Below are 26,354 nucleotides of genomic sequence, written 5' to 3'. Positions count from 1 at the left end.
TGCATCAAAATGGAGCATTTCAAGGTGGCTTAATTGGAGTGTCTCCCTGCTCAAAATGAGCTACACAATATCTCTCTTCTCAGTCAACATGGGCTGAGGTTGGACATAATTCATCCTTAATGGTCCTGACATATATTCATTACGGAGAAATGAAGAACAAAACATTATATCTGGGAAGATAGTCTAGAGATAAAACGCCAAAGAAGCAAGGAAATTGATGTTTATTTCCCTTAAGCATTACGGGAAAAAAAAAATCACATTTTCTAGAGGTTTAAAAAATTCTGATGTTATAAGGCAGAAAGGAAGTACAAGAGTAGAGTAAGAGTGTAGGCTTGATTCCATTGTAGGCGCCTTGATTCTGTTCCTGGCTCTGCCACCTACTAGCAGCGTGACCTTGGGCAAGTCACATTACCTACCTGTGCCCCCAGGTTCCCCATCTGTGAAATGGGGACAGTGATAGTACCTACTTCATAGTGTTGTTACACGGAGTAAATGAAATCATACATGTAAAATGCTTTAGACCCTGCCTGGCAGAGGGCACTCAACAAATGTTAATTTACTACCCTATTTGTGGCATTCAAATCACTGTAGCAAGTTATCAGACTACCTCTTAAAAATTCCAGACCAGGTCGCTCACAAACCAATTATTGTTATATTCTAAAGTTCCTGAAACCCTTTTGATCAGAAAATATTTGTTTCAAAGCAACTGGTCAAAAGCATTATTACAGAATAGATAATTTTGAGTTCTGGTTTAGCCAATGAAATCAACAGTTAATATGAAATGACATCAGATAAGGTGTCAATAGACTGTTGTAGGGAGTATCTTACAAGCTGAAGAATGTTGTTGACATTCAAGAAATCTGGATGTTTTCAGTTTCTTAAACGTGATCACTGTTGTTTTCATGTTATGGTAAAATCATGCTCCCTTTGGCCACAGGAAGCAAGTTATGTGCTTATAAGTTATCTTATCCAAACTCTAGTCTTTTCCTTTATCTACATTGCTTTTGGAAGAAATCAGTGCAGTTAACTCAGAAGTATCCACCCCTCCCGCCCCCAGACACATACTTATCCATTCTGTACTGTAAGATGGTACTTTCCTTTTCACTGAGGATTAATTTTTAAATTCCTTTAAAGTAAGATAGAAAGTAAGATAGTTTCTAATCATTTTAATGAAATATTATCATGCCGGACAGAAATTCATGGTGCCTTTCTCTGATATCCCATAGTCAGAGCACATCACTTCTATCAGCCCTCTACTGAATGTTCCTCAGAAAGAGGGCTGGACAGCTGTTAATGTTACAACAGGCCTAGAGAAGCACTCATAGGAGAGTATGTTCACAGCACCAGGGAGGGAGGACACCTAAGGACATGAAGTTACTCCACCACTGTCCAGTTCATAAGAAGGAAAAAGCCAGTTACTGTTAAGGACTGTGAAAAGCCTGAGACTATTATTTGCAAGCTAAAAAATCAGCCTGCTCCAGTTTCTTGGATTCTGGTAGAAGACATGAAGCTCCTGGATCAGAGATGGAAGAATGTTCATCCCTCACAGCAACAGCAGTAGCCAGAAGTATCAGCATTTTTTATGTGTCCGTTCCTTGAGCTCTAACATATTAACAGTAGGTTGTGTTATAAGAGAGGGACCATGAGCTCAGTGAATGTGAACCCTTTATAACGAGTGTGTCTGCCTGTCCTTTGCTCTGGAGAGAGACATTATCTTTATTATACTGGACAGTAAGTATGCATGCCCTTTGCTCTAGAGGCAGACATTATCACTATCTTCGAAGGCTGTTCACTGTACAAGTATCTTTGAAAATCTAGTCCGGAAGAAAGGGCAGTTAGTGTCTTGCTCATAAGATGTGCAGAAATACTAGAGACCCATGGAGAGCTGTCTCCCAGTGGTCATTGATAAACTATTCTATGATATCTCTTCGAGTGCACAGAATGAATGTGTTTGTCTTATACCACTTTCAACTATTTCTAAAAGAATGTCAAAGAATCTAGAGGCCAATACAAACGTATAAAGGCAAGGGAATATTCCTCAGTGTAAAGGAACAAGGTTACACTATTACCAGTGAGAATGGGGGCTCTTTGTCCTATTGAAGATAACAGGCACTCTATTATGGCTGTTTGTAAGGAAAATGCCTGCAGATCGCATCTATCAAGAGGGCTCATCTTTGTAGGCATTCATTAAATTAGTTAACACGGCCTATAATTCCCTTCTCTTTCCAAAGGGAGAAAATCTTATGACGGTTCTGAAGTCTTTAACTCTAGAATAACAATTCAAATATTCTATTCTGAGAGAGTTTATTCTTCTTGGGATGTTGATAGATATGACAAAGGAAATAGTTCCATGGTAAATGAAGTTAGAGACATGCTAGGTTCAGCAAAGTCAACAAGTATTTTTAATGTGGGACTTCTCAGAGCCCTAAGCATGGTAATATGCATTGTGAATCTCCAAGAGGAATACAGCGTTCCCCAAATGACTTTGACCACAGACCCCTATTTCTCAGCGTACTCAAAGGTTCTACAGAATGCTACTTGGAAATGCCTCAGTAGAGGAATGGCTCTATCTCACTGGTAATGGATGGTGGAAGACAGAGGTGCTTTGAGAAGATGTTGCCTGATTGGTCTGCCCTGCTCTAGACATATTTCCCATAGATAGCAGCACCGGATGCCTTCTTGGATCTTTGGTTACATATTGGTGATTATATCCATTACTGACTGAAATCTAGGGAGGATAAATATGTACCATTTTAAGATCAATGTGAAAAGTTCTAGCACTGAATAAATCCTAAAAAATCACCTATTCCAACCCCTTCATTTCAGATAAAGAGACCAAAGATCCAAAGATATTAAGAGGCTTGTCCTAAGTCACAAAGTTAGTCAATGACAGAACCACACCTGGACTCCAGGTCTCTTAATCTCGGTTTATGCTCTTTTCACTGCTAGCAATAAACGTGATCATAAATGATCATTATCATTGATACTGAGAAAGCTAACCAGGCTTTCTTGTTGATTTTTTCCCAGAGAGGTAAACAACGTGAGTAAATTCAGGAAATTAATAAATGAACTGAAAAAAGGCTCAAGAAAATGTATCTTGTGTCAGTATGGGTGGAAGCTTTAAGAAGAGAGCATCCAGGCATGCTTGTAGCATCTTCTAAGTAAACAAAGCACAGTCTATGATACTTTTCCAAAGAGAGAGTCATGTTTATGTGAGTAACAACAGCATCTTCAATTTCACTTACCCTGATAAGGTGTCTTGAGCCATGGATCTTCACGCCTCAGAGAGAGAGAGAGAGAAAGAGCAGCTTTTTACTCAAAGCAAAGAAGCAGTTCCTTAGGCCTGAAATTAGGTGCTTTGTCAGGGCTGATGTCACTGAAATTTGAAGTAAGTTGATGTTAAAAGGTGATCTGAGATGTTCTAAGGTACGTGCTATACATGCATAATATGATACGGTATTAAGAAAAGGCTGAAAATGTTGAGTCCTGGGAAAAAAATGAGTTACCTTCCAGAAGAGGTAAATCCTAATCTATTTTGTTTAATAACTAAGGAAGTTCTAAACCCCTAAAGCGTGTTTCATTTTCCTTAGAATAATTTACTTCATGGACAGAGCCAGTCATTTGTAGATTGAATTAATGAGTTAGTACATATAAGGTTCTTAGATCAGTGGCTGTACATGATTAATAAATAGTAGCAAGCAAATATTATTTAGTAATGCAGTTATAGCAGTGATATTTGGGTACAAAAAAGTCCTTAGAATGTCAAACTCATTTTTTACTTTAAACTTATACTACATAGCTATCATATAAACAATAATTCTAAGAATGAGGCTCTCTGCCTGGTATATTTCATATTGCCTAAACTCAGAACCACAGACACTTCATGATCTTTCATTAAGTTTGCTTTCAGTCATAAAATGCTTTTCAATTAAAGAGTAAGCTGTGAAATCACCCCAGGAAGGCACATTTAGGATATGAATACACTATTGAGAAAAGTACAAATGAATGCAATTTCAAAAACTACTGAAAAATTACATCATTAACCTTACTGAATATACTTGATGGATTCAATTTAAAAATAAATATTCCTTTTCCATGGATTGAGTAGTGGTTAAGCCTGAGAACTCTGAAATTAGACTCACCTGGGTCCAAATCCTAACTCTTCCACTCACTGGTCATGTGACCTTTGGCTAGTTACTTGATTACAAAGTGCCTCAGTTTTCCCCTCTCTCAATAGCAGAAAATAACACTGCCTACTAGTGGATGGTGACAGCGACTAAATGAGACAATACATATAAAGCTAGTACTTAGCACATACCATGTACCTAGTAAGTGCTTATTCATTATTTCCAAAGAATATCCCACAAGTTAGTGGTACCAACCACTTCCAACTCGTGTGCATGTGTGTGGAGGGAGGTGTATAAATGATACAGGGCTGATTTTAGAAGAATTTGACCCAAAGTTTTCTAGAATCCTATTTTTAAGTCCTCAGCGACACCACCCTCTCCTCTGGCACAAATTCTTCTGCCTTTTTAGGGTCAAGACCACATTTGACCACATTACCTCTTGGGCAACTTCCTGCTCACGCGACTTTTTCTAGGGAAGGTTCCCTAACATTTTTATTGGCATAGAGTCAAGGATTTCAAAACTGTTGCTAAAGGTGGGTTTTATCTTGAAGCTATTAATTCAGAAAGTGGTAATGGTTGCAACAATGTTAACAGCTGAAACTCAAAACAACCATGTTTCCTGTTAGCTCAGGATCTTTCCCACAAAGCTCAGAAAAGGTCTGGGGAGCAGATGTGCACAGAGTGGGTAGAGAATGCTGAGTAAAATCCTGCTGGTGGTTTTGGTTTAGAATTTAGATTTTACTTTCACTATGACTGGGCAGGATCAACTGACATCACAAAACAAAACAAGCATAGCAGGTTGGTCTTAAAGAATAAGCCTAGCATTGAAAAATCAAGGTTTAAGCAGATACATGTTCATAATACATAATTTTAGTATAAACTACGAGCAAAAGGGTTCAGGTTTTAGAGCCTGCAGTTTAATACAAATTATACTGAAAGTCAGAACCAGTACAAGAAATTGAAACATTTTTAAACTTGTTCTTTCGAAATTTAATGCCAGGCTCTCTGCTAGGTGTTGATGTAGAGATGAATATACAGTAGAGAAGCAAAACGTAAAGAAATAAATGGCAGGACACCAGTCAGTGCTGAAATAGAGGTTCAAAAATAAGTGCTGTGGGAGCACAAAGAAGAGAGAATTACACTTGGCTGGAGCCTGCAGAGCTCCACAGAGAAGGCAGCTTTTGAAATATGCCTTTAAGGAATGATATAGTCCAGCCTGCTTTTTCCTGTAGCTAACAAGACAATGTAATATAATCACCATTTCCATACAATCCACCAGAGCGATTGCAGATATTCTAAGCCTCACTAGAACCTTAAAAAGAAGGTATTGCTGCTCTAAGAGACAGATGGGGAAACTGGGGTTCAAAGATTAAGAAGCTCAGGGTCACATAGCTGGTTAGCGGTGGACACAGGATTTGAGCCCAGATCTACATCGCTCTAAATTTCTTATCATGGTCGTGCATTGCTCAGAAAGGTCTACTTCTGCTCCCTATTTGTCAACCAGTACATAGTTAACTTATGTGTGGAGTCTAAGTATGGAAACTCACTCTGGAAGCCCATTTGGAATGTCAAATTTTGCCCTAAAGAATTGGGTATTAAGTGAAAGATCAAGATGGTGGCTCTGGCCCACAGTTCCCTCTCCTTTCTCTGAACTTCAACCACATTTAGTTAAAAATGGTTTATTTTGATTCATATGCATGCCAGATTCCCTCTCTCATGCTCTGTGAACACCCTGAAGTCAGGGAATAAGCCTTATACTTCTTTGAGACCCTCAGGGTCCAGCCTTCACAAAAGTTGGCTGATTGCTGATTCATCTAGTGTTTTACAGAGGGCTTGATAAGTGTGTGTGTTGATTTCTGTTAGGTTGACTGAAGTGAGGTGACTAGACTTACAGCTTACATTCTGTAAAATAAGAAAAGGAGACCTAAGCAGTACAACACAGTGGCTTTCAGACTAGCGCCTCTCAGACTTTAGTGTGCATGGGAATCACCTGACTACACGTAGGACTGTCCAGTTCACCCTACTAGAAAGCAGGCACAGAGTAGACAAAAGTATCACAATTAAGCAACTGTCAGGGATGGGGTGGGGGAACTCAGCTTGCAGGGATTCAAATCCATCTCCAAACCTCCTTGCTGTTTCTGTCCTTTTGTTCTCAGGGCAATGAACTGTAGTAAATACAACAGCTACCATTTACTGAGTACTTGTAAAGTGTTTGGTCCTGTTCTTGGTGATTTAAGCATGTTATTTAATTCTCACAGCACCCTATAGTACTATACCTATATTGTTGATGGAAAAAAAAATGTAGCACTAACTTCCTTACATTTACACAGGAAGAGTAGGGATTTCCTCCTGGTTCACCTGAGTCCAAAGTCTAGAATTGTGGTTCCTTGACACTGGGTAGTGTGGGAGCATTTCAGGGATGACTAAGCTTGAGTTAGGGTGCCAGTGGCACAAGGAGGATAGAGGTGCACTCAGAAAGCCCTTGGAGAATAAAACCCTCCACAGGACATTTGTGCCCTTAGTACTCACCTCACTGAGCATTTAAATCCTGGCAAGGCATTAAAGAGCTGGAACTACCTCAGCTAGTACATGGTGGCCTGCAAGGTACTCAGTACTTTTTAGCAAATTGCTAGTCAGCCTCTGTCTTTTCCCCAGGAAACTTTGAGGAATTTTTCCGCCTGCTATCTGGGAGGATGGCCCCACTCTAGAATTTTGTGTTGATCTAGGTTAATTAAGGCTAGTATTCGGGTCATCTCCTAAGGCCTAAGAGGGTTTCAGGTTGTCTTCTGGGAAAGACACCCAACAACAGTACTGGAATTGGAAAAAGTGTAGGAGTTTGCCAGAGGAACATGGAAAAATCAGTAAAAAGCCTAAGAGAACAACTTTTGGACACATTTTAACTTTGGCTTGGGGTAAAAGGAGGCGCCTGCTTTCTTAAGAACCAACTAACCAACTGTGTAACAACCAACCAACTAGTGAAAGAGGACTAGTTGTCTATGAATTCCTCTGTTGGCATACACCTGTCTTTTCCTGAATGCCAGGACAAAGCAATAGTTTAATTTTTGGTGCTCTTAGAAAAGTTCGTACTGGTAAGGCATCCCAGAAGACCCTATATTACTTAGTAATCTTTTCTGGACATTTTTCCACTGGGCAGATTTTCCATACAGATAACTGTCAGCTTTCAAGAAGGCAGAGTTCGCTTTTCATCCTGAAATTGGGTAGGGAAAGGTGGAGAAAAAAATTGTTCAGATCAATTTAAAAGAAAAAAAAAAAAGGGAAAACCCTTCCCCCATACTCTTTAAACAACAGGTGGTTTTGACGTGCCTGGTCAACTCCTTCCTGCACAGCACGAAACTGCAGGCGGAGCGTTCAATTTCAGCATCCCAGGAACCTGCGGCCGAGAGATCCAGGCGCCCTGTTGTTAAGGTCCGGGAACTTGGGGGTTCCTGCTGGACAGCAAGCTCAGGTGTCAAGCGACCGGCCCATGGGCTTTATGGTCCAGAAAAACTGGTTTTTGCCCTTGTCCTCTGTCTCCTTCGAGGCGTCCCACCACCCCTTCCCACCGTTCAGTTCTTCTGTGCGGAGAGGATGATAATGAGGAGGGATTATCTATCCTGACCCCGGTCCTTCCGAGGAGTTCCCAGAAGGGCTATTTTTAGGGGTAGCTGCTCCCCTCTAACTTACCCAGGGGAGGAGCTGCGGTCGTGGAGTGAGCGCCGAGCGCAGGGAAGCCTCGGGTTTTCCGCGCATTGTTAGGAATGGGGGAAGATATCAGCCCCAGCCGATTCCCCCGGCACTGGCCGCCAGGTGGGCGTCTTAGAGGCCGCAGTGGCCCCGCCGGGAAGCGGCGGGAGATTTTCTTCCGTGTTCTGAAGGAAGTCCCCTTGGCGGCCGGCCCGGGCTTGGGGTGGTCTCCGCGGGGGAGGAAGTTCCCGGGCCCCGTGGCCTGCGTCACAGCGGGCTGGGACCGTGGAACCGACCGGTGGGGGGGCGCGGCGACCCCGGGGCCGGGCGCTGGGCGGCGCTGGCTGCCGCTGGCCCCGCTGCTTGCAGGGCGGCGCTGGAGGCGGCTCCATCCGCGGCCGAGGAGGCGGAGGGGCGGAGGGCTGCGAGGCTGGGGCGTTAGCTGCGTCCCGGCCCGGAGCCCGCGAAGAGGACGAGGAGGAAGGCGCCGCCGTGGCCGCAGCCGCAGTGCTCGGAGCGCGACGAGCCATGAGCAGCGGCCCCGCTGTCGCTGGCCGCCGCTGAGCCCGGCCGGGGGACGGCTCGCCGCTCCCCAGCACCCTTCGCAGCCGGCACCCTCTCGCCCAGAGGTAAGGGCGGGGACCGCCGAGGGATGGGATGGAGAGGGACGGCCCGCTGAGGACCGGCGGCTCGGTCCGCTAGGTGCGCTTGGGCCATGACTCGCCCCGTCTCGCTCGCGTCCCTGCCTTTCCCCGGCTCTCGGGCGGGCAGACTGTAGTCTCCTGCCCAGCGTGTGCTCCCTGGAGCCATACGCTGCTGGGGCTCGGGGACCCGCCAACCCCTTCCCCACCCTTCCCCACGCCAGCCCCAGCGTCGGGCGAGAGACCCCAGCCTGGCGCCAAGCGCAGCGCGGCAGGTTCCGCGGACTTGGGGGGATGGGGCTGGGGGACCAGGAGGAAACGGGGCCACGCTGGGAGCGATCGTCGTTCTACCTTAAAAAACCCTGAGACCCCAGGGCCTGCCCCTTCTGGTCTGCTCTTCCCTTGCCGCCCCCGAACCCCTGAAGTTAGCACTTTTGGAGAGAGAGAGGAATTAGAAGGTCTCCGAAGGGAACGAGAGCGCGATATCTGCTCCCCAGCAGGACCCTAGGGGAGAGAGAGTTTCGCCGGATCGCGCGGGCCCCAGAAGCCAGGTGTTTAGGCCAGCGGTCGAGGCAGGACCGCTGCCTTTCGACCCAAACCCAGGCTCGCCGGCCTTTCCCTTTCCAGCTGGTTCTCAGCGACGAGATGGTGAGGGATGGAGTTAGCAACTCAGCAACCTTAGGATGTGCTCTGTACACCCTAATTCTTTCTTCTCTCCCTCCGCCAGTTCTTCCCTCCCCCACCCACGCCTGCCGGGGTACATCAGATTCCAGTCCCTTCAAAACCTCGCTCTGTACCTAGCTTTGAATGCCACGGACACCTAGCCCACATCCCAGGACGGATATTTGAGAGGGTTAGGGCCAAACTTCACTTTCGAATTCTTTTTAAGCATTTTAAACTCCCAGGAAACCAGTTAGGAAACACTTTCAAGTCCCCATCCACCTTAAAGTAAAAAGTAAGAACCGATCGACCTGTGTGGGAGTGCCGGTGTTGGGCAGAGGGAGGCTTGAATGACTATTTCATGCAGCCTTGTGGGGGAGGAATAGGTAAAGGAAATGGCAGCCCTATTTTAGTCACACTTTTCTTACAAGCCATCGATAGTGTAAGAAATGTAGCCTTAACCAACGGTCACATTTCCGGACAGGTATGTAGTGGTTTCCTAAGGCATACCTGAGGTTTCTTCATAGACAAGTCATTAAAATGCCATCCAGATGAGCGATGAGGACAAGTGGTCTTAACCCTCTCGGCACAATACTGCAGAATCGTCAGAGCCAATCAGCTTTATGTGTTTTTACATTCTCTCTATTTTTTGATGATTTATGTAAGCCCCAAAGGTAAGCCGAACTTCACAAAATTTGCTCAGATTCATAAACCATGTGTTGGGTGTGTGGACATAGATAACAGATTAGATGTATACAACTCTTATCTGTGATATTTGCATTTCTTGTGACTTGCTTCAATCGGGAAGATGTGGATGTGACCCTGATTTGCTTTACTTTCGAGTGATTATATACTCTTTAGGTCAGTGTGTTTGTTTGCTTTTGAGGGAGAGGTGGGGAGCAGCTTTGCAAGGATGGATGTTTTTCATGGTTCACATAATAGATTGACCACAGATAAGGCCCACTAACCCAACAGCCATATCAGAGATAGCAACCAGGTTTAACAACTTTCTTATTAATAAAATTATCAAAGCCTTTGTTAATGGTACTAATCTCTTATTTCTCAGATTGACTAGGCACTTACCTAATGAAGTGTGTTTTTAGAAGGGAATGCTTTTAGTGAAAGGAAAAAGTATGAGGAACTGTAAGAGAAAAGAATGAATAGTTTTCCACTTATAGGAAGTTTATCTTTTAAAAAAATACAAAGTTAGCAATATTTTTAACTTCTAAGGTATCTAATTTTTACCAAATTTGTAATGATTCTTAATAGTCTGTAGTATTTTTAAGTTGTAGTCACCAATGACTTTATAATAAAGCCCAAGTTTAAAAAGAAATAGAGTGGAAACGCACACTTATTTTGCCAAGTGTTGTGTTAATAATTTAATATGGAGCGCCACTATAATACGGTCTAGTAGCTGTAGGTGTCTGACACCTTATCTCAGGATCTGACAACAAACCCTTAAGGCAGATGGCCATTCACATTTCACAGAAGAAAGAGGCTCAGTTTGTGACTTACCCAAGACTCTATAGCTAAGTTAATGCCTGAATGAAGCCAAGCCTCTAGTATATTTTAAAAAATTTTTATTGGGGTATAATTGATTTACAATGTTGTGTTAGTTTCAGGTGTACAGCAAAGTGAATCTGTTATACGAATACATATATCCAAAGCCTCTAGTCTTAATGATTTACTTTTTTATCCAAAGCTGCCTCTTTTTCTTTTTCCTACATAAATTTTTGTTAACTTACCGTAATGACTGTATGAGGAAATGGAGATCAAGGAAGTTAAATCACCTGTCCAGGGTTTTCCGTGTAACTTGTATACAGCAGAATTCGAATTTGGAATCAGGGCCATCTGTTTCCCAAATCCCTGTTCTTGCTGCTGATCTCTACTAAATGACTGATTTAGAGCTTAACCTAATGAACATTTCACTCCTGCTCATCAGCTGTTCTCATCCACATTGATAATGATGGCCTCATGGGCTGCAACACACTCCCAAAGACTTTATACTCAGTCCCTGGAGTGCTGGCTGTATCTCTAGCCCCTGAACACTCATGAAAGCATATTGCAACCAATATGTGAGGTGACATCACTATGCACCTTGAATTCACTTAATTTCTCTTAAAATATAAATCATTCTAGACTGGCATGGGGTAAAGGGCATGGCCTCAAGATAGGAAAAGCTGATACAAATTCTGGCTCTATTGCACAATGCAAGTGCCAACTAACTCACATTATTGAGCTTCTCTGAGCCCCAGATTCTTTGTGTGTAACGGGGTTATTAATAATTAATAATTAATGCATATGAAGGACAGCCCCTGTCCACCTAGTAGGTGCTTAATAAATGGTAGGGGTTACTGTATTCTAGCATGGATCGAAATTTCTGCTTTATTTTACATTTGTGTATTTTACGTGCATATAGCGATTAGTCGATGTTGTCAGAGATTCACTCTTTTGTATAAAGACCTTATCTGGTTTTTAGCATCTTTAACTTTTGTATCATATCCCTTTTTTGTAGTCTTGACTTATAAACATTTACTCACCTGATGTAGTTTTTCCTTTGCTCACTCTGCACATTTTTTAGAACATTACTAGCCATATTTCAATGGGATGGAATTTGTATTTTTTGGCAAATGCACTGTCCTGTTTTCTGCCTCTCCTGTGTGGCCTCGAACATCTAGAACATTAATATACTCCCATTTGCTTCCAGCGCTGGCACAGAAGGGCAAGTAGAGCTTTTCTTAAAGTAGATAGTTTGGCAGGTATATTGAAAATTTCCTAAATGTATTAAAAGGTGGAGAATAACTGAACTCATTTCCAATATCAGGCATGAAACAAAAAAATAACTTGGGCTATTTACTTAGAAGTGTAACACACTGTCACAAGTTCTGGGAGTGAATTTAGGATCCTTTTCTAGTGTTGGATGGGTGTCCTTTTAAAATATGATTCTATAGTCTGTGAGTGGCAGTTGGTAGAGACATGGTAATATTTAGAAAATGAATAGAGTTAAGAAAAGGAAAGAGGAAATTGGCGAAATTCAAAAAACAATTTTAGGGCTTCCCTGGTGGCGCAGTGGTTGAGAATCTGCCTGACAATGCAGGGGATGCGGGTTCGAGCCCTGGTCTGGGAAGATCCCACATGCCGCGGAGCGACTAGGCCCGTGAGCCACGACTACTGAGCCTGCGCGTCTGGAGCCCGTGCTCCGCAACAAGAGAGGCCGCGACAGTGAGAGGCCCGCGCACCGCGATGAAGAGTGGACCCCGCTCGCTGGAACTGGAGAAAGCCCTCGCACAGAAACGAAGACCCAACACACCCAAAAATAAATAAATAAATAAAAAAAAAAAAAAAAAAAAAAAAAAACAATTTTAAGAAAAATGTTTTAAAGCTTAGAGAAACAACTGAAAGTGTTCCAGATGACTGAAGTATCCGGGGTCAAAGGCATCCAGGAGAACTATATGTTCTTTAAAGAACCCTTCTAAGAACTCAGAAGAACCCAAGCTCTGCCCATACTGGAGAGGGGTAGGTCGGAAGAGCAAGTACAAAAATTAGTTTGTCTAAACCCAAACACTGCCCGAGGGCTGGAAGCACAAGAGAGCATAAGGAAGCTCTTAGGGAAGCATTTTTCAATCTTTAGTTCATTACTACCCTCCCTCCAGAGTGTTTTTTAGATACATTGTAATGCCACAGATACACTGGTATACCCATTTAGGTACTGTGGCCTGTTGTCCGGCTACAAACCTGAAGATTCTTTTATGCTGCCCCACAGACCCAATTTGACCGGGACAAGATTGCCCCCCTGTTGAGGACACATGGTAGAGCATGATTCTAGATTATGTTTGAAAACCACAAAAGAGCCATATGGAACTAAAAGACATGAAGAACAGTATATACATATACATTTTTTTCCTTTATAAAGAAGCATACTCTATTGGCTCTCAAGCTGAAATATGTTTGTAAAAATATGTCTTCCAATTGTCCCAGTTTCATCTTGGCAAAATTATTAAATTCATTAAGTTATCTTCCAAACCACCTCTACCTGTGTTGTTTTGTATCTGGGTGGGAAGCCCTCCCCAAACTTTAAATACTCAACATCTTTTACTTACTTACTTCTAGTATGCTGGGAAGGCTCTGATACTAAACATTCATTCTTGTGACTGGTCAATTACACATGCATATAGATTAGTTTGTATTTATTAGAGCATTTGCATTTTACAGTAGTTGTTTATTATTATGAAACACTATGTTCCCTATCTAAGAGATTTTAACTCATAACAAGTAGATATTTGGGGGTAAGGGTGGGGCTTCTGAAGTCACTCAGCTTTTTCACATTCGGTTCCTTGCTTCGGTTCCTTGCTTCGGTTCCCTGGGGAGCATGAGCCTGGGCTTCTGATGTGGAAGCTCAGAACTGTTAGGGTTAGAGGAGCTTGGCTTCTTTCAGCATTTGGAAGCTCTCAGCCTTTGCATGCTCCTTCCCCGACAACAGCTCAACCTCTTCTCCAGCTTTTATTTTAACCATATTGTTTTTTCCCCTCTCCTTTCCCCTCAAACCTCCAGAAACATCCTTGTTTTTCAACATCTTTTCTCTTTGTTTGATTTTTGGAGCTGCGCTGAAAGTCCCAATGGCCTCTGGGGGCAGAGGCCATATAGGCCATTTCTGTCTCGCTCACTTCTGTATCCACAGCAGCTGTACAGTGCCTGGGACAGAGCTGCTCAAGAAACAGTTGTGGAATAAATATGTAACGGTACATTTTACAGTAAAGTTTCTAACATCTTAGAGTGTATCCATTTCCCTTTCTATTATTTTAAATTCTAGAAATGAAATTTGAGAGTGTAATTAGAAGTTATTCTTCTCAATAGGGTCATGAAATATGTATACAGAAATATTTCTATATGTAATTGGAAATTTGGAGTGCTATATAAAATATGAAGTCAGAACATCAAAACCAATCCTAGTTAAAAGTCACTAAATAAGCTAAATAGATGAAAGCTTGTGGGTCCTGTGTTCTCCCTGTATATATGAAGAACTTGTCAAATCAATAAAAATTACTAACTACTCTTCCTCAGATACCTTAGAGATTTATGAAAATTAGAAACAGGTTGAAATATCTTTTTTTTTTTTTTAATGAGAAAGATATAACCTATAAATCCAACTCCTGGAAAAATACAATAGGGGATTATTTAGCTAATAACACCTTGAGTTTTAAAAATAACTGTGAGGATAGCTTCGCTAGGAAAAACCATCACACTAATTTGTATTATCGCCCTTGAAATTAGCAAGGTCCAGGATAATGTTCTTAAAGTCAGCAAAGTTAGGAAATACTGTACAGCATACAAAAAACCTTTCTAGTTAATGCACAGCTATGTGGATCCCTGTAACCAGAAAATGGTTAAAGCCGAGGACGTAGCAGCTGGAGGTGTGTCTAGGGTTTGGATCTGTGTTGAGTGTTTAAGCATTTTATCTAAGGATCTGGATAACATAACGTGTTATATTTCTGTGAGTGGCTCCACAGTAGATAGGGAAGTGCAGTGTTGAAGGAAAGACTGGAAACGAGCTTGGCAAAATAAAATAAAATAAAAATGAAAGGAAACAGGCAAAACTGAGCAGTGAAATTCATTTAAGGAAAGTCTAGAATTGTAACTTGAAGAAAACTAAATCAACCAACCATACAAATATACTAGATTTTTGTTTGTTTTGTTATGTTCATTTTTGTATCACCAGGATTTAGAACAGTATATGTTAGCAAAGGATCAGTAAATATTCGTTGAATGACTACATGAATGAAATGCAAGGTGGAGAAAGACTAGCTACATGCCATTAGGGCAAAAGTAAAATTAATCCTAAGGAGATGGTGATGGATAACTAGAAGACTGAATAGACTGTTAGAAAACACTTTCTGGACAAATCATTTATGAGTATGTGTTAAAGTTTTGCTTTAGTCTTACATATAAGAGAAAAGATTTCTGGTAGATCAGTTTTAAAAGTCAACCTGACTAGGGACATTTTATAAGCATATGGCTGGTTAGATATCACTGTTAGGTTAGATAAAAAAAATGTGGGTTCAAGGTCATTAGACTCTTGCCTAACAGTTGCCAGTTAACTGATTACCTCTTTAGCTGGTTTCCAAGGACAAGTCTTATCCCCATTCAAGATCATGCAGGAGGCTAGCCAGTGCAATAAGGATGAAAAAAACTAAAGACATAAAGATTGGAAAGGAAGAAGTAAAAGTATCTCTCCTTACAGACTTTGTGTTTGAAATCAGGATTCCATATCCCAAGGAATCTACAAAGCAACAAATAAAGATAAATGCCACACTAATCTCTAACTGACATGTGGGTATTTAAAATTTACAAACAAAATCTTTGAAGTAAATCTGTTGACGGTGACTGTTTCAGTCAGCCCTTGTACCTGAACTTGAAGATGATTTTACTTATCCTGAAAGGGTATCTAATAACATAATCACATCACTAACATTTTATCTAACTTTTTTTTTACTTGACAGCTTTCCCCTAATGTACTTCAATAAGCAGAACAGCCTACTGTTGACCTAATTAAGGAATTTAAGGAGCAAATCAATTAAAACGAATTATTTCCAGCATCTCTTTTACTTATGAGTGCCACATCCTGGATTATAGGAGAGGGAGCACACCTTTGGTGCTACCTAGAGGCTGTCTAGTGTGTCTCAAACATGTTTTGAATATTAAAAAACTGCTCCTTTTTCTATTGCTCCAAATTTGAAACAATCTCAAAGCAACATTTTAAAATGTTGTCAGATAAGAATGTAGATGCCCAATGATAAAAGAAGGCCATATTGATGGCTGGCTTATTAACTACAACTAAGAAAGTGTTTAAGAAATCCCAGAATTTTAATTTCTCTAGAGGTCAGGAATCTCTTTATTATTCTACTAGTTTTCAGTTATTTATAATTTTGAATTATCAAAAATCAGCACAAAAGCAGGAAAGCTAATTGCCCCTTCTGAAAGAACACATTTGGTTTGGGTGAGTGAAAAAATATCTTTTGGCAACTAGGTAGACTATATGGTAAGTAAATAATTTTACAGCTTCATATTGAGAAAAAATTGTTTTCCTTAGTTACCAGTTACCTATTCTATTAAGCTAATTAAAAAATAATTTTATCTCAATATGTGTTATTTATCATAAAAATCACATAAGCTAAAAAAATGGTGGATGACAGTATTTAATTTGTTATGCTTTGGTTTTTAAGATAAAATTAATTTTATAAAGCATGTTATATAAGAATTATTATCGTATTATTATTTAAATGTTATGAAGAACATTATATTTATGTATAGATATGATACATAGGTTAAAACTATCATATGATAGTATTTGCCAAAGGTTATTCATTAATTATCTAATTATAATATTAGTCCCAGGTCTTAATATTAATTATGTTTAATTACAATTTACATTGCCACTTAAAAATGATATAATCACAGTTCATATTAAAAATGTATCAGGGAAATATGACATTCCATGGTTTCATATTACTGCAGGAGTACAACAAACATTAAATAAATTGGCACTAGTTATAATTCAGTGTTGTTGAACATATCTACAAAGACTTAAATTTTTAGTGTAAATAATGATCTGGGGAGCAGTCTCTTAGAACTATCTGAGATTCTGTGTCCTCAGTTTTATCTGCCAAATAAAACATAATTCAACGACAACAACAACAAAATGATCTGACCTATGAGACAAATACCAAGAAGTTAGTAACTTCCAATTAAATAGGCATCCTATCAGAGGACAGATCAGTCATGCATGAACTAAAATACATTTTAACAGCTTTATTGAGGTATAACCTACCTTCTGTAAAATTTGTTTAAAGTATCCAGTTCAGTGGTTTTTAGAATAATTACAGAATTGTACAACCATTACCGTAATCTATCTTAGAACATTCTGATCACCGCCCAAAAAAGCCTGTACGCATTAGCTATTACTCCCCACCACACCCCCACTTCTTCTCCCAAGCTCTAGGTAGCCCCTAATCTATCCTCTGTCTCTATAGATTTGCCTATTCTGGACATTTCATGTAGATGGTATCACATAATATGTAGTCTTTTGTGACTGGCTTCTTTTACTTAGCATATATTTAAGATTCATCCCAGTTGTAGCATGTATCATTACACCATTGCTTTGAGTTGCCAAATAATATTCCATTATATGGGTATACCGTATTTTCTTTTTCCATTCATCAATTGATAGACATTCAGGTTGTTTCTACTCTGGAGTTATGAGGAGTAATGCTCCTGTGAACATTCATATACAAGTTTTTGTGTGGACATTTGTTTTCATTTCTCTTGGATAGATATGTGCAGAAGTGGAATTGCTGGGTCATATGGTGTCTCTGTGTTTAACATTTTGATATAAATGAAGAATAATTTTTTCATCATCTCCCAAACTAGAATAAAATCAGGGCTAAGACATTTAACTGTCTTTTTAATGAAATTTAACAAAATAGTTTAACTTGTCCAAGTACTCATTATCAGGAATATCAATTGAACTTTGAATTTTATATAATTCAGTCATAGTTTGCAAAGTACTGTTAAAGTACTACTGAATCTCTTTGAATTAAAAGTTCTGATTGAGAAATATAAAAAGAGCTACTGAAGACTGACCAGAAAACTATTTGCATATTTTTTTAGTTCCTTATCATTAGTGACCTGGATACCACCGCTACCTCCAAACTTCCCTTTTGTGCATTTTTCTTCTTTTTGTGGTGGGACAGAGGTGAATATTTTTCATATTCTCTTATTCTATATATATATGTTTATTACCTCCTGCTTGGAATATGTGAATTCATTCCTTTGAGTCTTTACAGTCTTGTTAATTTCCCTCTGGAAAGAGGTAAAGGCACTTTTAAAAGTAAAACACCTTTCATTGGCTAACATTCTTTCAGGCACTGCTCTTTTGCCCAGGATGGTGATAGAGGGACTATCTTTTTAAACTGTAGATTCTATCTGTTTTGGTCTATTAGAACTACTCTTTTAATTCACTATCAGACCAAGACCTAGGAGAAATTTCCCTTAACTCTTTGCTACACACTCTTATGAAATCACCCAGGCAGATTTCCCCTTCTCCCTTCATTTCAAAGTGAATCTATTTGTTAAGGAGGTGTTTTCCTAGCACACACAGGACAAAATTCTGTGACCACTTAACTTTCATTCTTAGAGGTGTTTGAAGCAAGGGAGAAGCTATACGTCTAGTAGGCGCCCGAAGAAATCACTGACCACAGAAAAACAGAGCACTATAAAAAAACCACTTACAGAAACAGGCAAATATACAGAAAACCTCTGAACCAATTCCTACATACAAGTTTTTTAACAGTTAGACAAATGCAAATACAAGTGCAAGTATATACACAAACCTACTCTAAGCAAAACACAAGATAAGACTTCTGTGAATGTTGTCAAGGGATAATTTTCAAAAAGTTAAACATGACTCGAATATAGAATGAACATGTCAAAGGTTTATTCAACTCCTTAATGAAGGAGCTGGCAAGATGGCAAAGCGTTTGGTTTAAAGAGCATTCCAGGAACTATTTTAAAAAGGAATGTTAGAAAAACATTGCTAGGTTAGATACAAAACTAGGTAACATCCTTCAGCGCAATAAAAAACATATGTTTTGGGTTTTCTTTTCTACCGAACAAAAATCTGCAAGTCTGGAATGTAATCAGTAGTAATTAGCAAGTCAAAAAAAAAAAAAGTATTTCCCTAAATTATCCTTGTGTAGGCCAGTTAAACAGTTCTTCAAGATAATAATAAAAGGATATTCTGCCCTCCCTTTGCCTCACTTCCAAGTTTTAGATACCTTTTTCCCTAAAAATGCATAGTTGCTCATCCTAAACTTACTTTATAAGGGCTTTGGTTTTTCTTAGTATAATAACAGACATTTGGCCATTGAATATGTCAAGTTCAAAACACTGGCCATGGAAGTTCTCAAATTTAAAATATGGGTTGGAAACTTCGGGTTCTACACTTGACTCCCCTTCTTGGGAGTTCTTTATGTCATTCAGATATCAAAATACCTCTCTGATCTCATCCTGGGGAGGAGTTCTGCTTTAACTCCAACCCCAAGTGTAACCAATCTTATGGCCCAGCCTACTCTCCAAGCTCTCAACTTAGATAGTAAATCACCATAAGCCCAGTAGAAGAGGAGTCCTTTCAGATAGCCACTAGACTTTGACATTCAAGGCCTCAAATTGCCGTAGATCAGCAAAACATCCCAGGCTCAGGAAGAGAAGCAAGAGATCTCAATAGCGTACATGCCGTGAAGTTCCTTGATCCAGAGGCTGCTCTTTTGAGATGAGCAAGTCTCCATGGGACCTCCAAGAACCATTACAACAGAAACTGGCAAACTGTGGCCCACGTAGTTTGGGTCTGCAACCTGTTTTTGTATGGCCCACTTGCTGAGATTGGTTTTTACATTTTTGAAGGGTTGTTTAAAAAAATTTAAAGAATATGCAACAGAGACCAGATGTGACCTATAAGGCCTAAATATTTACTGTCTCTCCTTCTATAGAGTAAGCTTATTGATCCCTGCATTTGAAAAACAAAAAACAAAAAAACTTTGTACTTAGCATGTATCAAAGAATTACAATAGATTTCCTGTTTAAAAAAAAAAAGCTCTCTAGTAGGCTAATTCAAAGATCTGCGCTTGGTAGGGACATTTTATAGGAAAAGAAAATGGTTAGAAAAGTGTTAGATTCAACATCAAAAGAAAATAATATTTGGTTAAAGGCTACTAAACTCTTGGTTGACAGTTTATCAACTGCTTGGGTGGTAACTAATTTCCCAGAATTTCTTAATGTCATTAAAGTTCATGAGAATCAATTAATTAAGCACTGTATCAGGAACATTAATTTCTTTCTGGGAAGAGGTTGCAAGTTATATTACACAAACAGATTTGGAACATTTTTTTTTATAAGGCAACGTATTAGTATATATTAAAAGCATACAGTAAGTTATAATAAAAGAAAACTAGATTCGGATTCTTTGGATGTCACACTATTACAGTTTAATTTAGGACTACACAAATAAATAGGAAGATGAAAAACTTGGAAAAGAGTCAAAAGACCATTACAAAGAGGATTAGAGCATTGAAAAACTGAATCTATGTGGAATAAATGGAAGGAACTGGGATATTTCAGCTAAGACAAGGAAGACAAGCAGAAATTTAATTACTTCCAGTGATGTGAAGGGATCTCCAATGGAATCTAAAGAGTGATTGTATATCTCTTGTGAAAGGAGACAGAAGTTTAACTTGCAGCATATGAATTTTCTGTTTTTAGATTCCATGTATATGTATTAGCATATGGTATTTGCTTTCCTCTTTCTGACTTACATCACTCTGTATGACAGACTCTAGGTCCATCCACCTCACTACAAATAACTCAATTTCGTTTCTCTTTATGGCTGAGTACTATTCCATTGTATGTATGTGCCACATCTTCTTTATCCATTCATCTGTCGATGGACACTTAGGTTGCTTCCATATCCTGGCTATTGTAAATGGAGCTGCAATGAACATTTTGGTACGTGACTCTTTTTGAATTAAGGTTTTCTCAGGGTATATGCCCAGTAGTGGGATTGCTGGGTTGTATGGTAGTTCTATTTTTAATTTTTTTTTAAATTAATTTATTTATTTATGGCTGTGTTGGGTCTTCGTTTCTGTGCAAGGGCTTTCTCTAGCTGCGGCAAGTGGGGGCCAGTCTTCATCGCGGTGCCCGGGCCTCTCACTATCACGGCCTCTCTTGTTGCGGAGCACAGGCTCCAGATGCGCAGGCTCAGTAATTGTGGCTCACGGGCCTAGTTGCTCCGCGGCATGTGGGATCTTCCCAGACCAGGGCTCGAACCCGTGTCTCCTGCATTGGCAGGCAGATTCTCAACCACCGCGCCACCAGGGAAGCCCTGTTTTTAATTTTTTAAGGAGGCTCTATACTGTTCTCCATAGTAGCTATATCAATTTACATTCCCATCAACAGTGCAAGAGTGTTCCCTTTTCTCCACACCCTCTCCAACATTTATTGTTTGTAGATTTTTTGGTGATGGCCATTCTGACTGGTGTGAGGTGATACCTCGTAGTTTTGATTTGCATTTCTCTAATGATTAGTGATGTTGAGCATCCTTTCATGTGTTTGTTGGCAATCTGTATATCTTCTTTGGAGAAATGTCTATTAAGGTCTTCTGCCTATTTTTGGATTGGGTTGTTTGTTTTTTTGATATTGAGTTGCATGAGCTGCTTGTATATTTTGGAGGTTAATCCTTTGTCAGTTGCTTCATTTGCAAATATTTTCTCCCATTCTGAGGGTTGTCTTTTCGTCTTGGTTATGGTTCCCTTTGCTGTGCAAAAGCTTTTAAGTTTCATTAGGTCCCATTTGTTTATTTGTGTTTTTATTTCCATTTCTCTAGGAGCTGGGTCAAAAAGGATCTTGCTGTGATTTGTGTCATAGAGTGTTCTGCCTATGTTTTCCTCTAAGAGTTTGATAGTGTCTGGCCTTACATTTAGGTCTTTAATCCATTTTGAGTTTATTTTTGTGTATGGTGTTAGGGCATGTTCTGATTTCATTCTTTTACATGTAGCTGTCCAGTTTTCCCACCACCACTTATTGAAGAGGCTGTCTTTTCTCCATTGTATATTCTTGCCTCCTTTATCAAAAATAAGGTGACCATATGTGCGTGGGTTAATCTCTGGGCTTTCTATCCTGTTCCATTGATCTATATTTCTGTTTTTGTGCCAGTACCATACTCTCTTGATTACTGTAGCTTTGTAGTGTAACCTGAAGTCAGGGAGCCTGATTCCTCCAGCTCCATTTTTCTTTCTCAAGATTGCTTTGGCTATTCAGGGTCTTTTGTGTTTCCATACGAATTTTGAAATATTTTGTTCTAGTTCTATGAAAAATACCATTGGTAGTTTGATAGGGATTGTATTGAATCTGTAGATTGCTTTGGGAAGTATAGTGATTTTCACAATGTTGATTCTTCCAATCCAAGAACATGGTGTATCTCTCCATCTGTTTGTGTCGTCTTTAATTTCTTTCATCAGTGTCTTATAGTTTTCTGTATACAGGTAGTTTGTCTCCTTAGGTAGGTTTATTCCTAGGTATTTTATTCTTTTTGTTGCAGTGGTAAATGGGAGTGTTTCCTTAATTTCTCTTTCAGATTCTTCATCATTAATGTATAGGAATGCAAGAGATTTCTGTGCATTAATTTTGTATCCTGCTACTTTACCAAATTCGTTGATTAGCTCTAGTAGTTTTCTGGTAGCATCTTTAGGATTCTCTATGTATAGTATCATGTCATCTGCAAACAGTGACAGCTTTACTTCTTGTTTTCTGATTTGGATTCCTTTTATTTCTTTTTCTTCTCTGATTGCCGTGGCTAAAACTTCCAAAACTATGTTGAATAATAGGTGTGAGAGTGGGCAACCTTGTCTTATTCCTGATCTTAGAGGAAATGGTTTCAGTTTTTCACCATTGAGGACGATGTTGGCTATGGGTTTCTCATATATGGCCTTTATTATGTTGAGGTAAGTTCCCTCTATGCCTACTTTCTGGAGGGTTTTTATCATAAATGTGTGTTGAACTTTGTTAAAAGCTTTTTCTGCATCTATTCAGATAATCATATGGTTCTTCTCCATCAATTTGTTAAGATGGTGTATCACATTGATTGGCGTATTTTGAAGAATCCTTGCATTCCTGGGATAAACCCCACTTGATCATGGTGTATGATCCTTTTAATGTGCTGTTGGATTCTTTTTGCTAGTATTTTGTTGGGGATTTTTGCATCTATGTTCATCAATGGTATTGGCCTGTAGTTTTCTTTCTTTGTGACGTCTTTGTCTGGTTTTGATATCAGGGTGATCGTAGCCTTGTAGAATGAGTTTGGGAGTGTTCCTCCCTCTGCTATATTTTGGAAGAGTTTTTGAGAAGGATAGGTGTTAGCTCTTCTCTAAATGTTTGATAGAATTCGCCTGTGAATCCATCTGGTCCTGGGCTTTTGTTTGTTGGAAGATTTTTAATCACAGTCTCAATTTCAGTGCTTGTGATTGGTCTGTTTATATTTTCTATTTCTTCCTGGTTCAATCTCAGAAGGTTGTGCTTTCCTAAGAATTTTTTGATTTCTTCCCGGTTGTCCATTTTATTGGCATACAGTTGCTTGTAGTAATCTCTCATGATCCTTTGTATTTCTGCAGTGTCAGTTTTTACTTCTCCTTTTTCATTTCTGCTTCAATTGATTTGAGTCTTCTCCCTTTTTTTCTTGATGAGTCTGGCTAATGGTTTATCAATTTTGTTTATCTTCTCAAAGAACCAGCTTTTAGTTTTATTGATCTTTGCTATAGTTTCCTTCATTTCTTTTTCATTTATTTCTGATCTGCTTTGATGATTTCTTTCCTTCTGCTAACTTTGGGATTTTTTTGTTCTTCTTTCTTTGCTTTAGGTGTAAGGTTAGGTTGTTTATTTGAATTGTTTCTTGTTTCTTGAGGTCGGAGTGTATTGCTATAAACTTCCCTCTTAGAACTGCTTTTGCTGCATCCCATAGGTTTCGGGTCATCATGTTTTCATTGTCATTTGTTTCTTGGTATTTTTTGATTTCCTTTTTAATTTCTTCAGTGATATCTTGGTTATTTAGTAGTGTATTGCTTAGCCTCCACGTGTTTGTATTTTTTACAGATTTTTTTCCTGTAATTGATACGTAGTCTCACAGCATTGTGGTCGGAAAAGATACTTGATACGATTTCAATTTTCTTAAATTTACCAAGACTTGATTTTTGACCCAAGATATGATCTATCCTGGAGAATGTTCCATGAGCAGTTGAGAAGAAAGTGTATTCTGTTGTTTTTGGATTGAATGTTCTGTAAATATCAATTAAGTCCATCTTGTTTAATGTATCATTTAAAGCTTGTGTTTCCTTATTTATTTTCATTTTGAATGATCTGTCCATTGGTGAAAGTGGGGTGTTAAAGTCCCCTACTATGATTGTGTTACTGTCAATTTCCCCTTTTATGGCTTTTAGCATCTGCCTTATGTATTGAGGTGCTCCTATGTTGGGTGCATAAATATTTACAATTGTTATATCTACTTCTTGGATTGATCCCTTGATCATTACATAGTGTCTTTTTTGTCTCTTGTAATAGTCTTTATTTTAAAGTCTATTTTGTCTGATACGAGAATTCCGACTCCAGCTTTCTTCTGATTTCCATTTGCATGGAATATCTTTTTCCATCCCATCACTTTCAGTCTGTATCTGTTCCTAGGTCTGAAGTGGGTCTCTTGTAGAGAGCATATATACGGGTCTTGTTTTTGTATCCATTCAGCCAGTCTGTGTCTTTTGGTGGGAGCATTTAATCCATTTACATTTAAGGTAATTATCAATATGTATGTTCCTATGACCATTTTCTTAATTGTTTTGGGTTTGTTATTGTAGGTCTTTTCCTTCTCTTGTGTTTCCTGCCTAGAGAAGTTCCTTTAGCATTTGTTGTAAAGCTGGTTTGGTGGTGCTGAATTCTCTTAGCTTTTGTTTGTCTGTAAAGGTTTTAATTTCTCTGTCAAATCTGAATGAAATCCTTGCTGGGTAATCTTGGTTGTAGGGTTTTCCCTTTCATCATTTAAAATATGTCCTGCCACTCCCTTCTGGCTTGCAGAGTTTCTGCTGAAAGATCAGCTGTTAACCTTATGGCGATTCCCTTGTATGTTATTTGTTGTTTTTCCCTTGTTGCTTTTAATATGTTTTCTTTGTATTTAATTTTTGATAGTTTTATTAATATGTGTCTTGGCATGTTTCTTATTGGATTTATCCTTTATGGGACTCTCTGTGCTTCCTGGAGTTGATTGACTATTTCATTTCCCATATTAGGGAAGTTTTCAACTATAATCTCTTCAAATATTTTCTCAGTCCCTTTCTTTTTCTCTTCTTCTTCTGGGACCCCTATAATTCGAATGTTGGTGCATTTAATGTTGTCCCAGAGGTCTCTAAGACTGTCCTCAATTCTTTTCATTCTTTTTTCTTTATTCTGCTCTGGAGTAGTTATTTCCACTATTTTATCTTCTAGGTCAGTTATGCGTTCTTCTGCCTTAGTTATTCTGCTATTGATTCCTTCTAGAGAATTTTTAATTTCATTTATTGTGGTGTTCATGATTGTTTGTTTGCTCTTTAGTTCTTCTAGGTCCTTGTTAAACGTTTCTTGTATTTTCTCCATTCTATTTCCAAGGTTTTGGATCATCTTTACTATCATTACTCTGAATTCTTTTTCAGGTAGACTGCCTATATCCTCTTCATTTGTTTGGCCTGGTGGGTTTTTACCTTGCTCCTTCATCTGCTGTGTGTTTCTCTGTCTTCTCATTTTGCTTAACTTACTGTATTTGGAGTCTCCTTTTTGCAGACTGCAGGTTCGTAGTTCCTTTTGTTTTTGGTATCTATCCCCGGTGGCTAAGGTTGGTTTAGTGGGTTGTGTAGGCTTCCTGGTGGAGGGGACTAGTGCCTGTGGTCTAGTGGATGAGGCTGGATCTTGTCTTTCTTGTGGGCAGGACCGCATCTGGTGGTGTGTTTTGGGGTGTCTGTGACCTTATTATAATCTTAGGCAGCCTCTCTGCTAATGGGTGGGGTTGTGTTCCTGTCTTTCTAGTTGTGTGGCATAAGGTGTCCAACACTGTAGCTTGCTGGTCGTTGAGTGGAGCTGCGTCTTAGCATTGAGATGGAGATCTCTGGGAGAGCTTTCGCCATTTCATATTACATGCAGCCGTGAGGTCTCTGGTGGACCAATGTGCTGAACTCAGCTTTCCCACCTCAGAGGCACAGGCCTCACACCCGGCCAGAGCACCAAGACCCTGTCAGCCACACAGCTCAGAAGAAAGGGGAGAGAGAAAGAAAGAAAGAAAAAAATAAAATAAAATAAAGTTATTAAAAAATAATTATTAAAAATAAAAATATTAAAAAGTATTAAAAAAGAAAAAAAAAGAAAGAAATTAGTAACCAAATCAAAAAACAAATCCACCAATGATAACAAGCGCTAAAAACTATAGTAAAAAAAAAAACAAAAAAAACCAGACAGACAGAACCCTAGGACAAATGGTAAAAGGAAAGCCATATAGACAAAATCATAGAAAGAAGCATACACATATACACTCATAAAAAGAGAAAAAGGAAAAAAAAAATATGTATTAAAAAAAAGGATGAGAGCAACCAAATCAATAAACAACTCTACCAATGATAATAAACTCTAA

At 39.3% G+C, this 26,354-nt stretch overlaps 2 protein-coding genes across 3 annotated transcripts in view; one reads left to right on the top strand and one right to left on the bottom strand.

The window, feature by feature from the left end:
• Window positions 1–7,007: 7,007 nt before the first annotated feature.
• On the bottom strand, window positions 7,008–9,637 carry LOC309656827 (uncharacterized protein; the record flags this gene model as incomplete). Its single annotated transcript, XM_082453823.1, has 4 exons — window positions 7,008–7,335; window positions 7,452–7,518; window positions 7,812–8,781; window positions 9,623–9,637. 4 exons carry the CDS (start codon window positions 9,635–9,637, stop codon window positions 7,302–7,304), a joined length of 1,086 nt encoding a protein of 361 aa, XP_082309949.1. The 3' UTR covers window positions 7,008–7,301.
• Window positions 8,316–26,354, top strand: part of LRRC8C (leucine rich repeat containing 8 VRAC subunit C) — an 89,998-nt gene continuing 71,959 nt past the window's right edge. The window contains exons 1-2 of one of the 2 annotated variants that reach the window (XM_082476938.1): window positions 8,346–8,440; window positions 9,597–9,786. In XM_082476938.1, coding sequence (XP_082333064.1) covers window positions 9,671–9,786 — 116 coding nt within the window. In that variant the 5' untranslated portion in view covers window positions 8,346–8,440; window positions 9,597–9,670. Of the gene's footprint in view, window positions 8,441–9,596; window positions 9,787–26,354 lie in introns of both variants that reach the window. The other variant, XM_082476939.1, reaches the window with a different exon arrangement.

Source organism: Balaenoptera physalus (assembly GCF_965194825.1).
Source record: "Balaenoptera physalus genome assembly, chromosome: 1".
Taxonomy (NCBI): Eukaryota; Metazoa; Chordata; class Mammalia; order Artiodactyla; family Balaenopteridae; genus Balaenoptera; species Balaenoptera physalus.
This window is presented reverse-complemented; position numbering and strand designations above follow the sequence as displayed.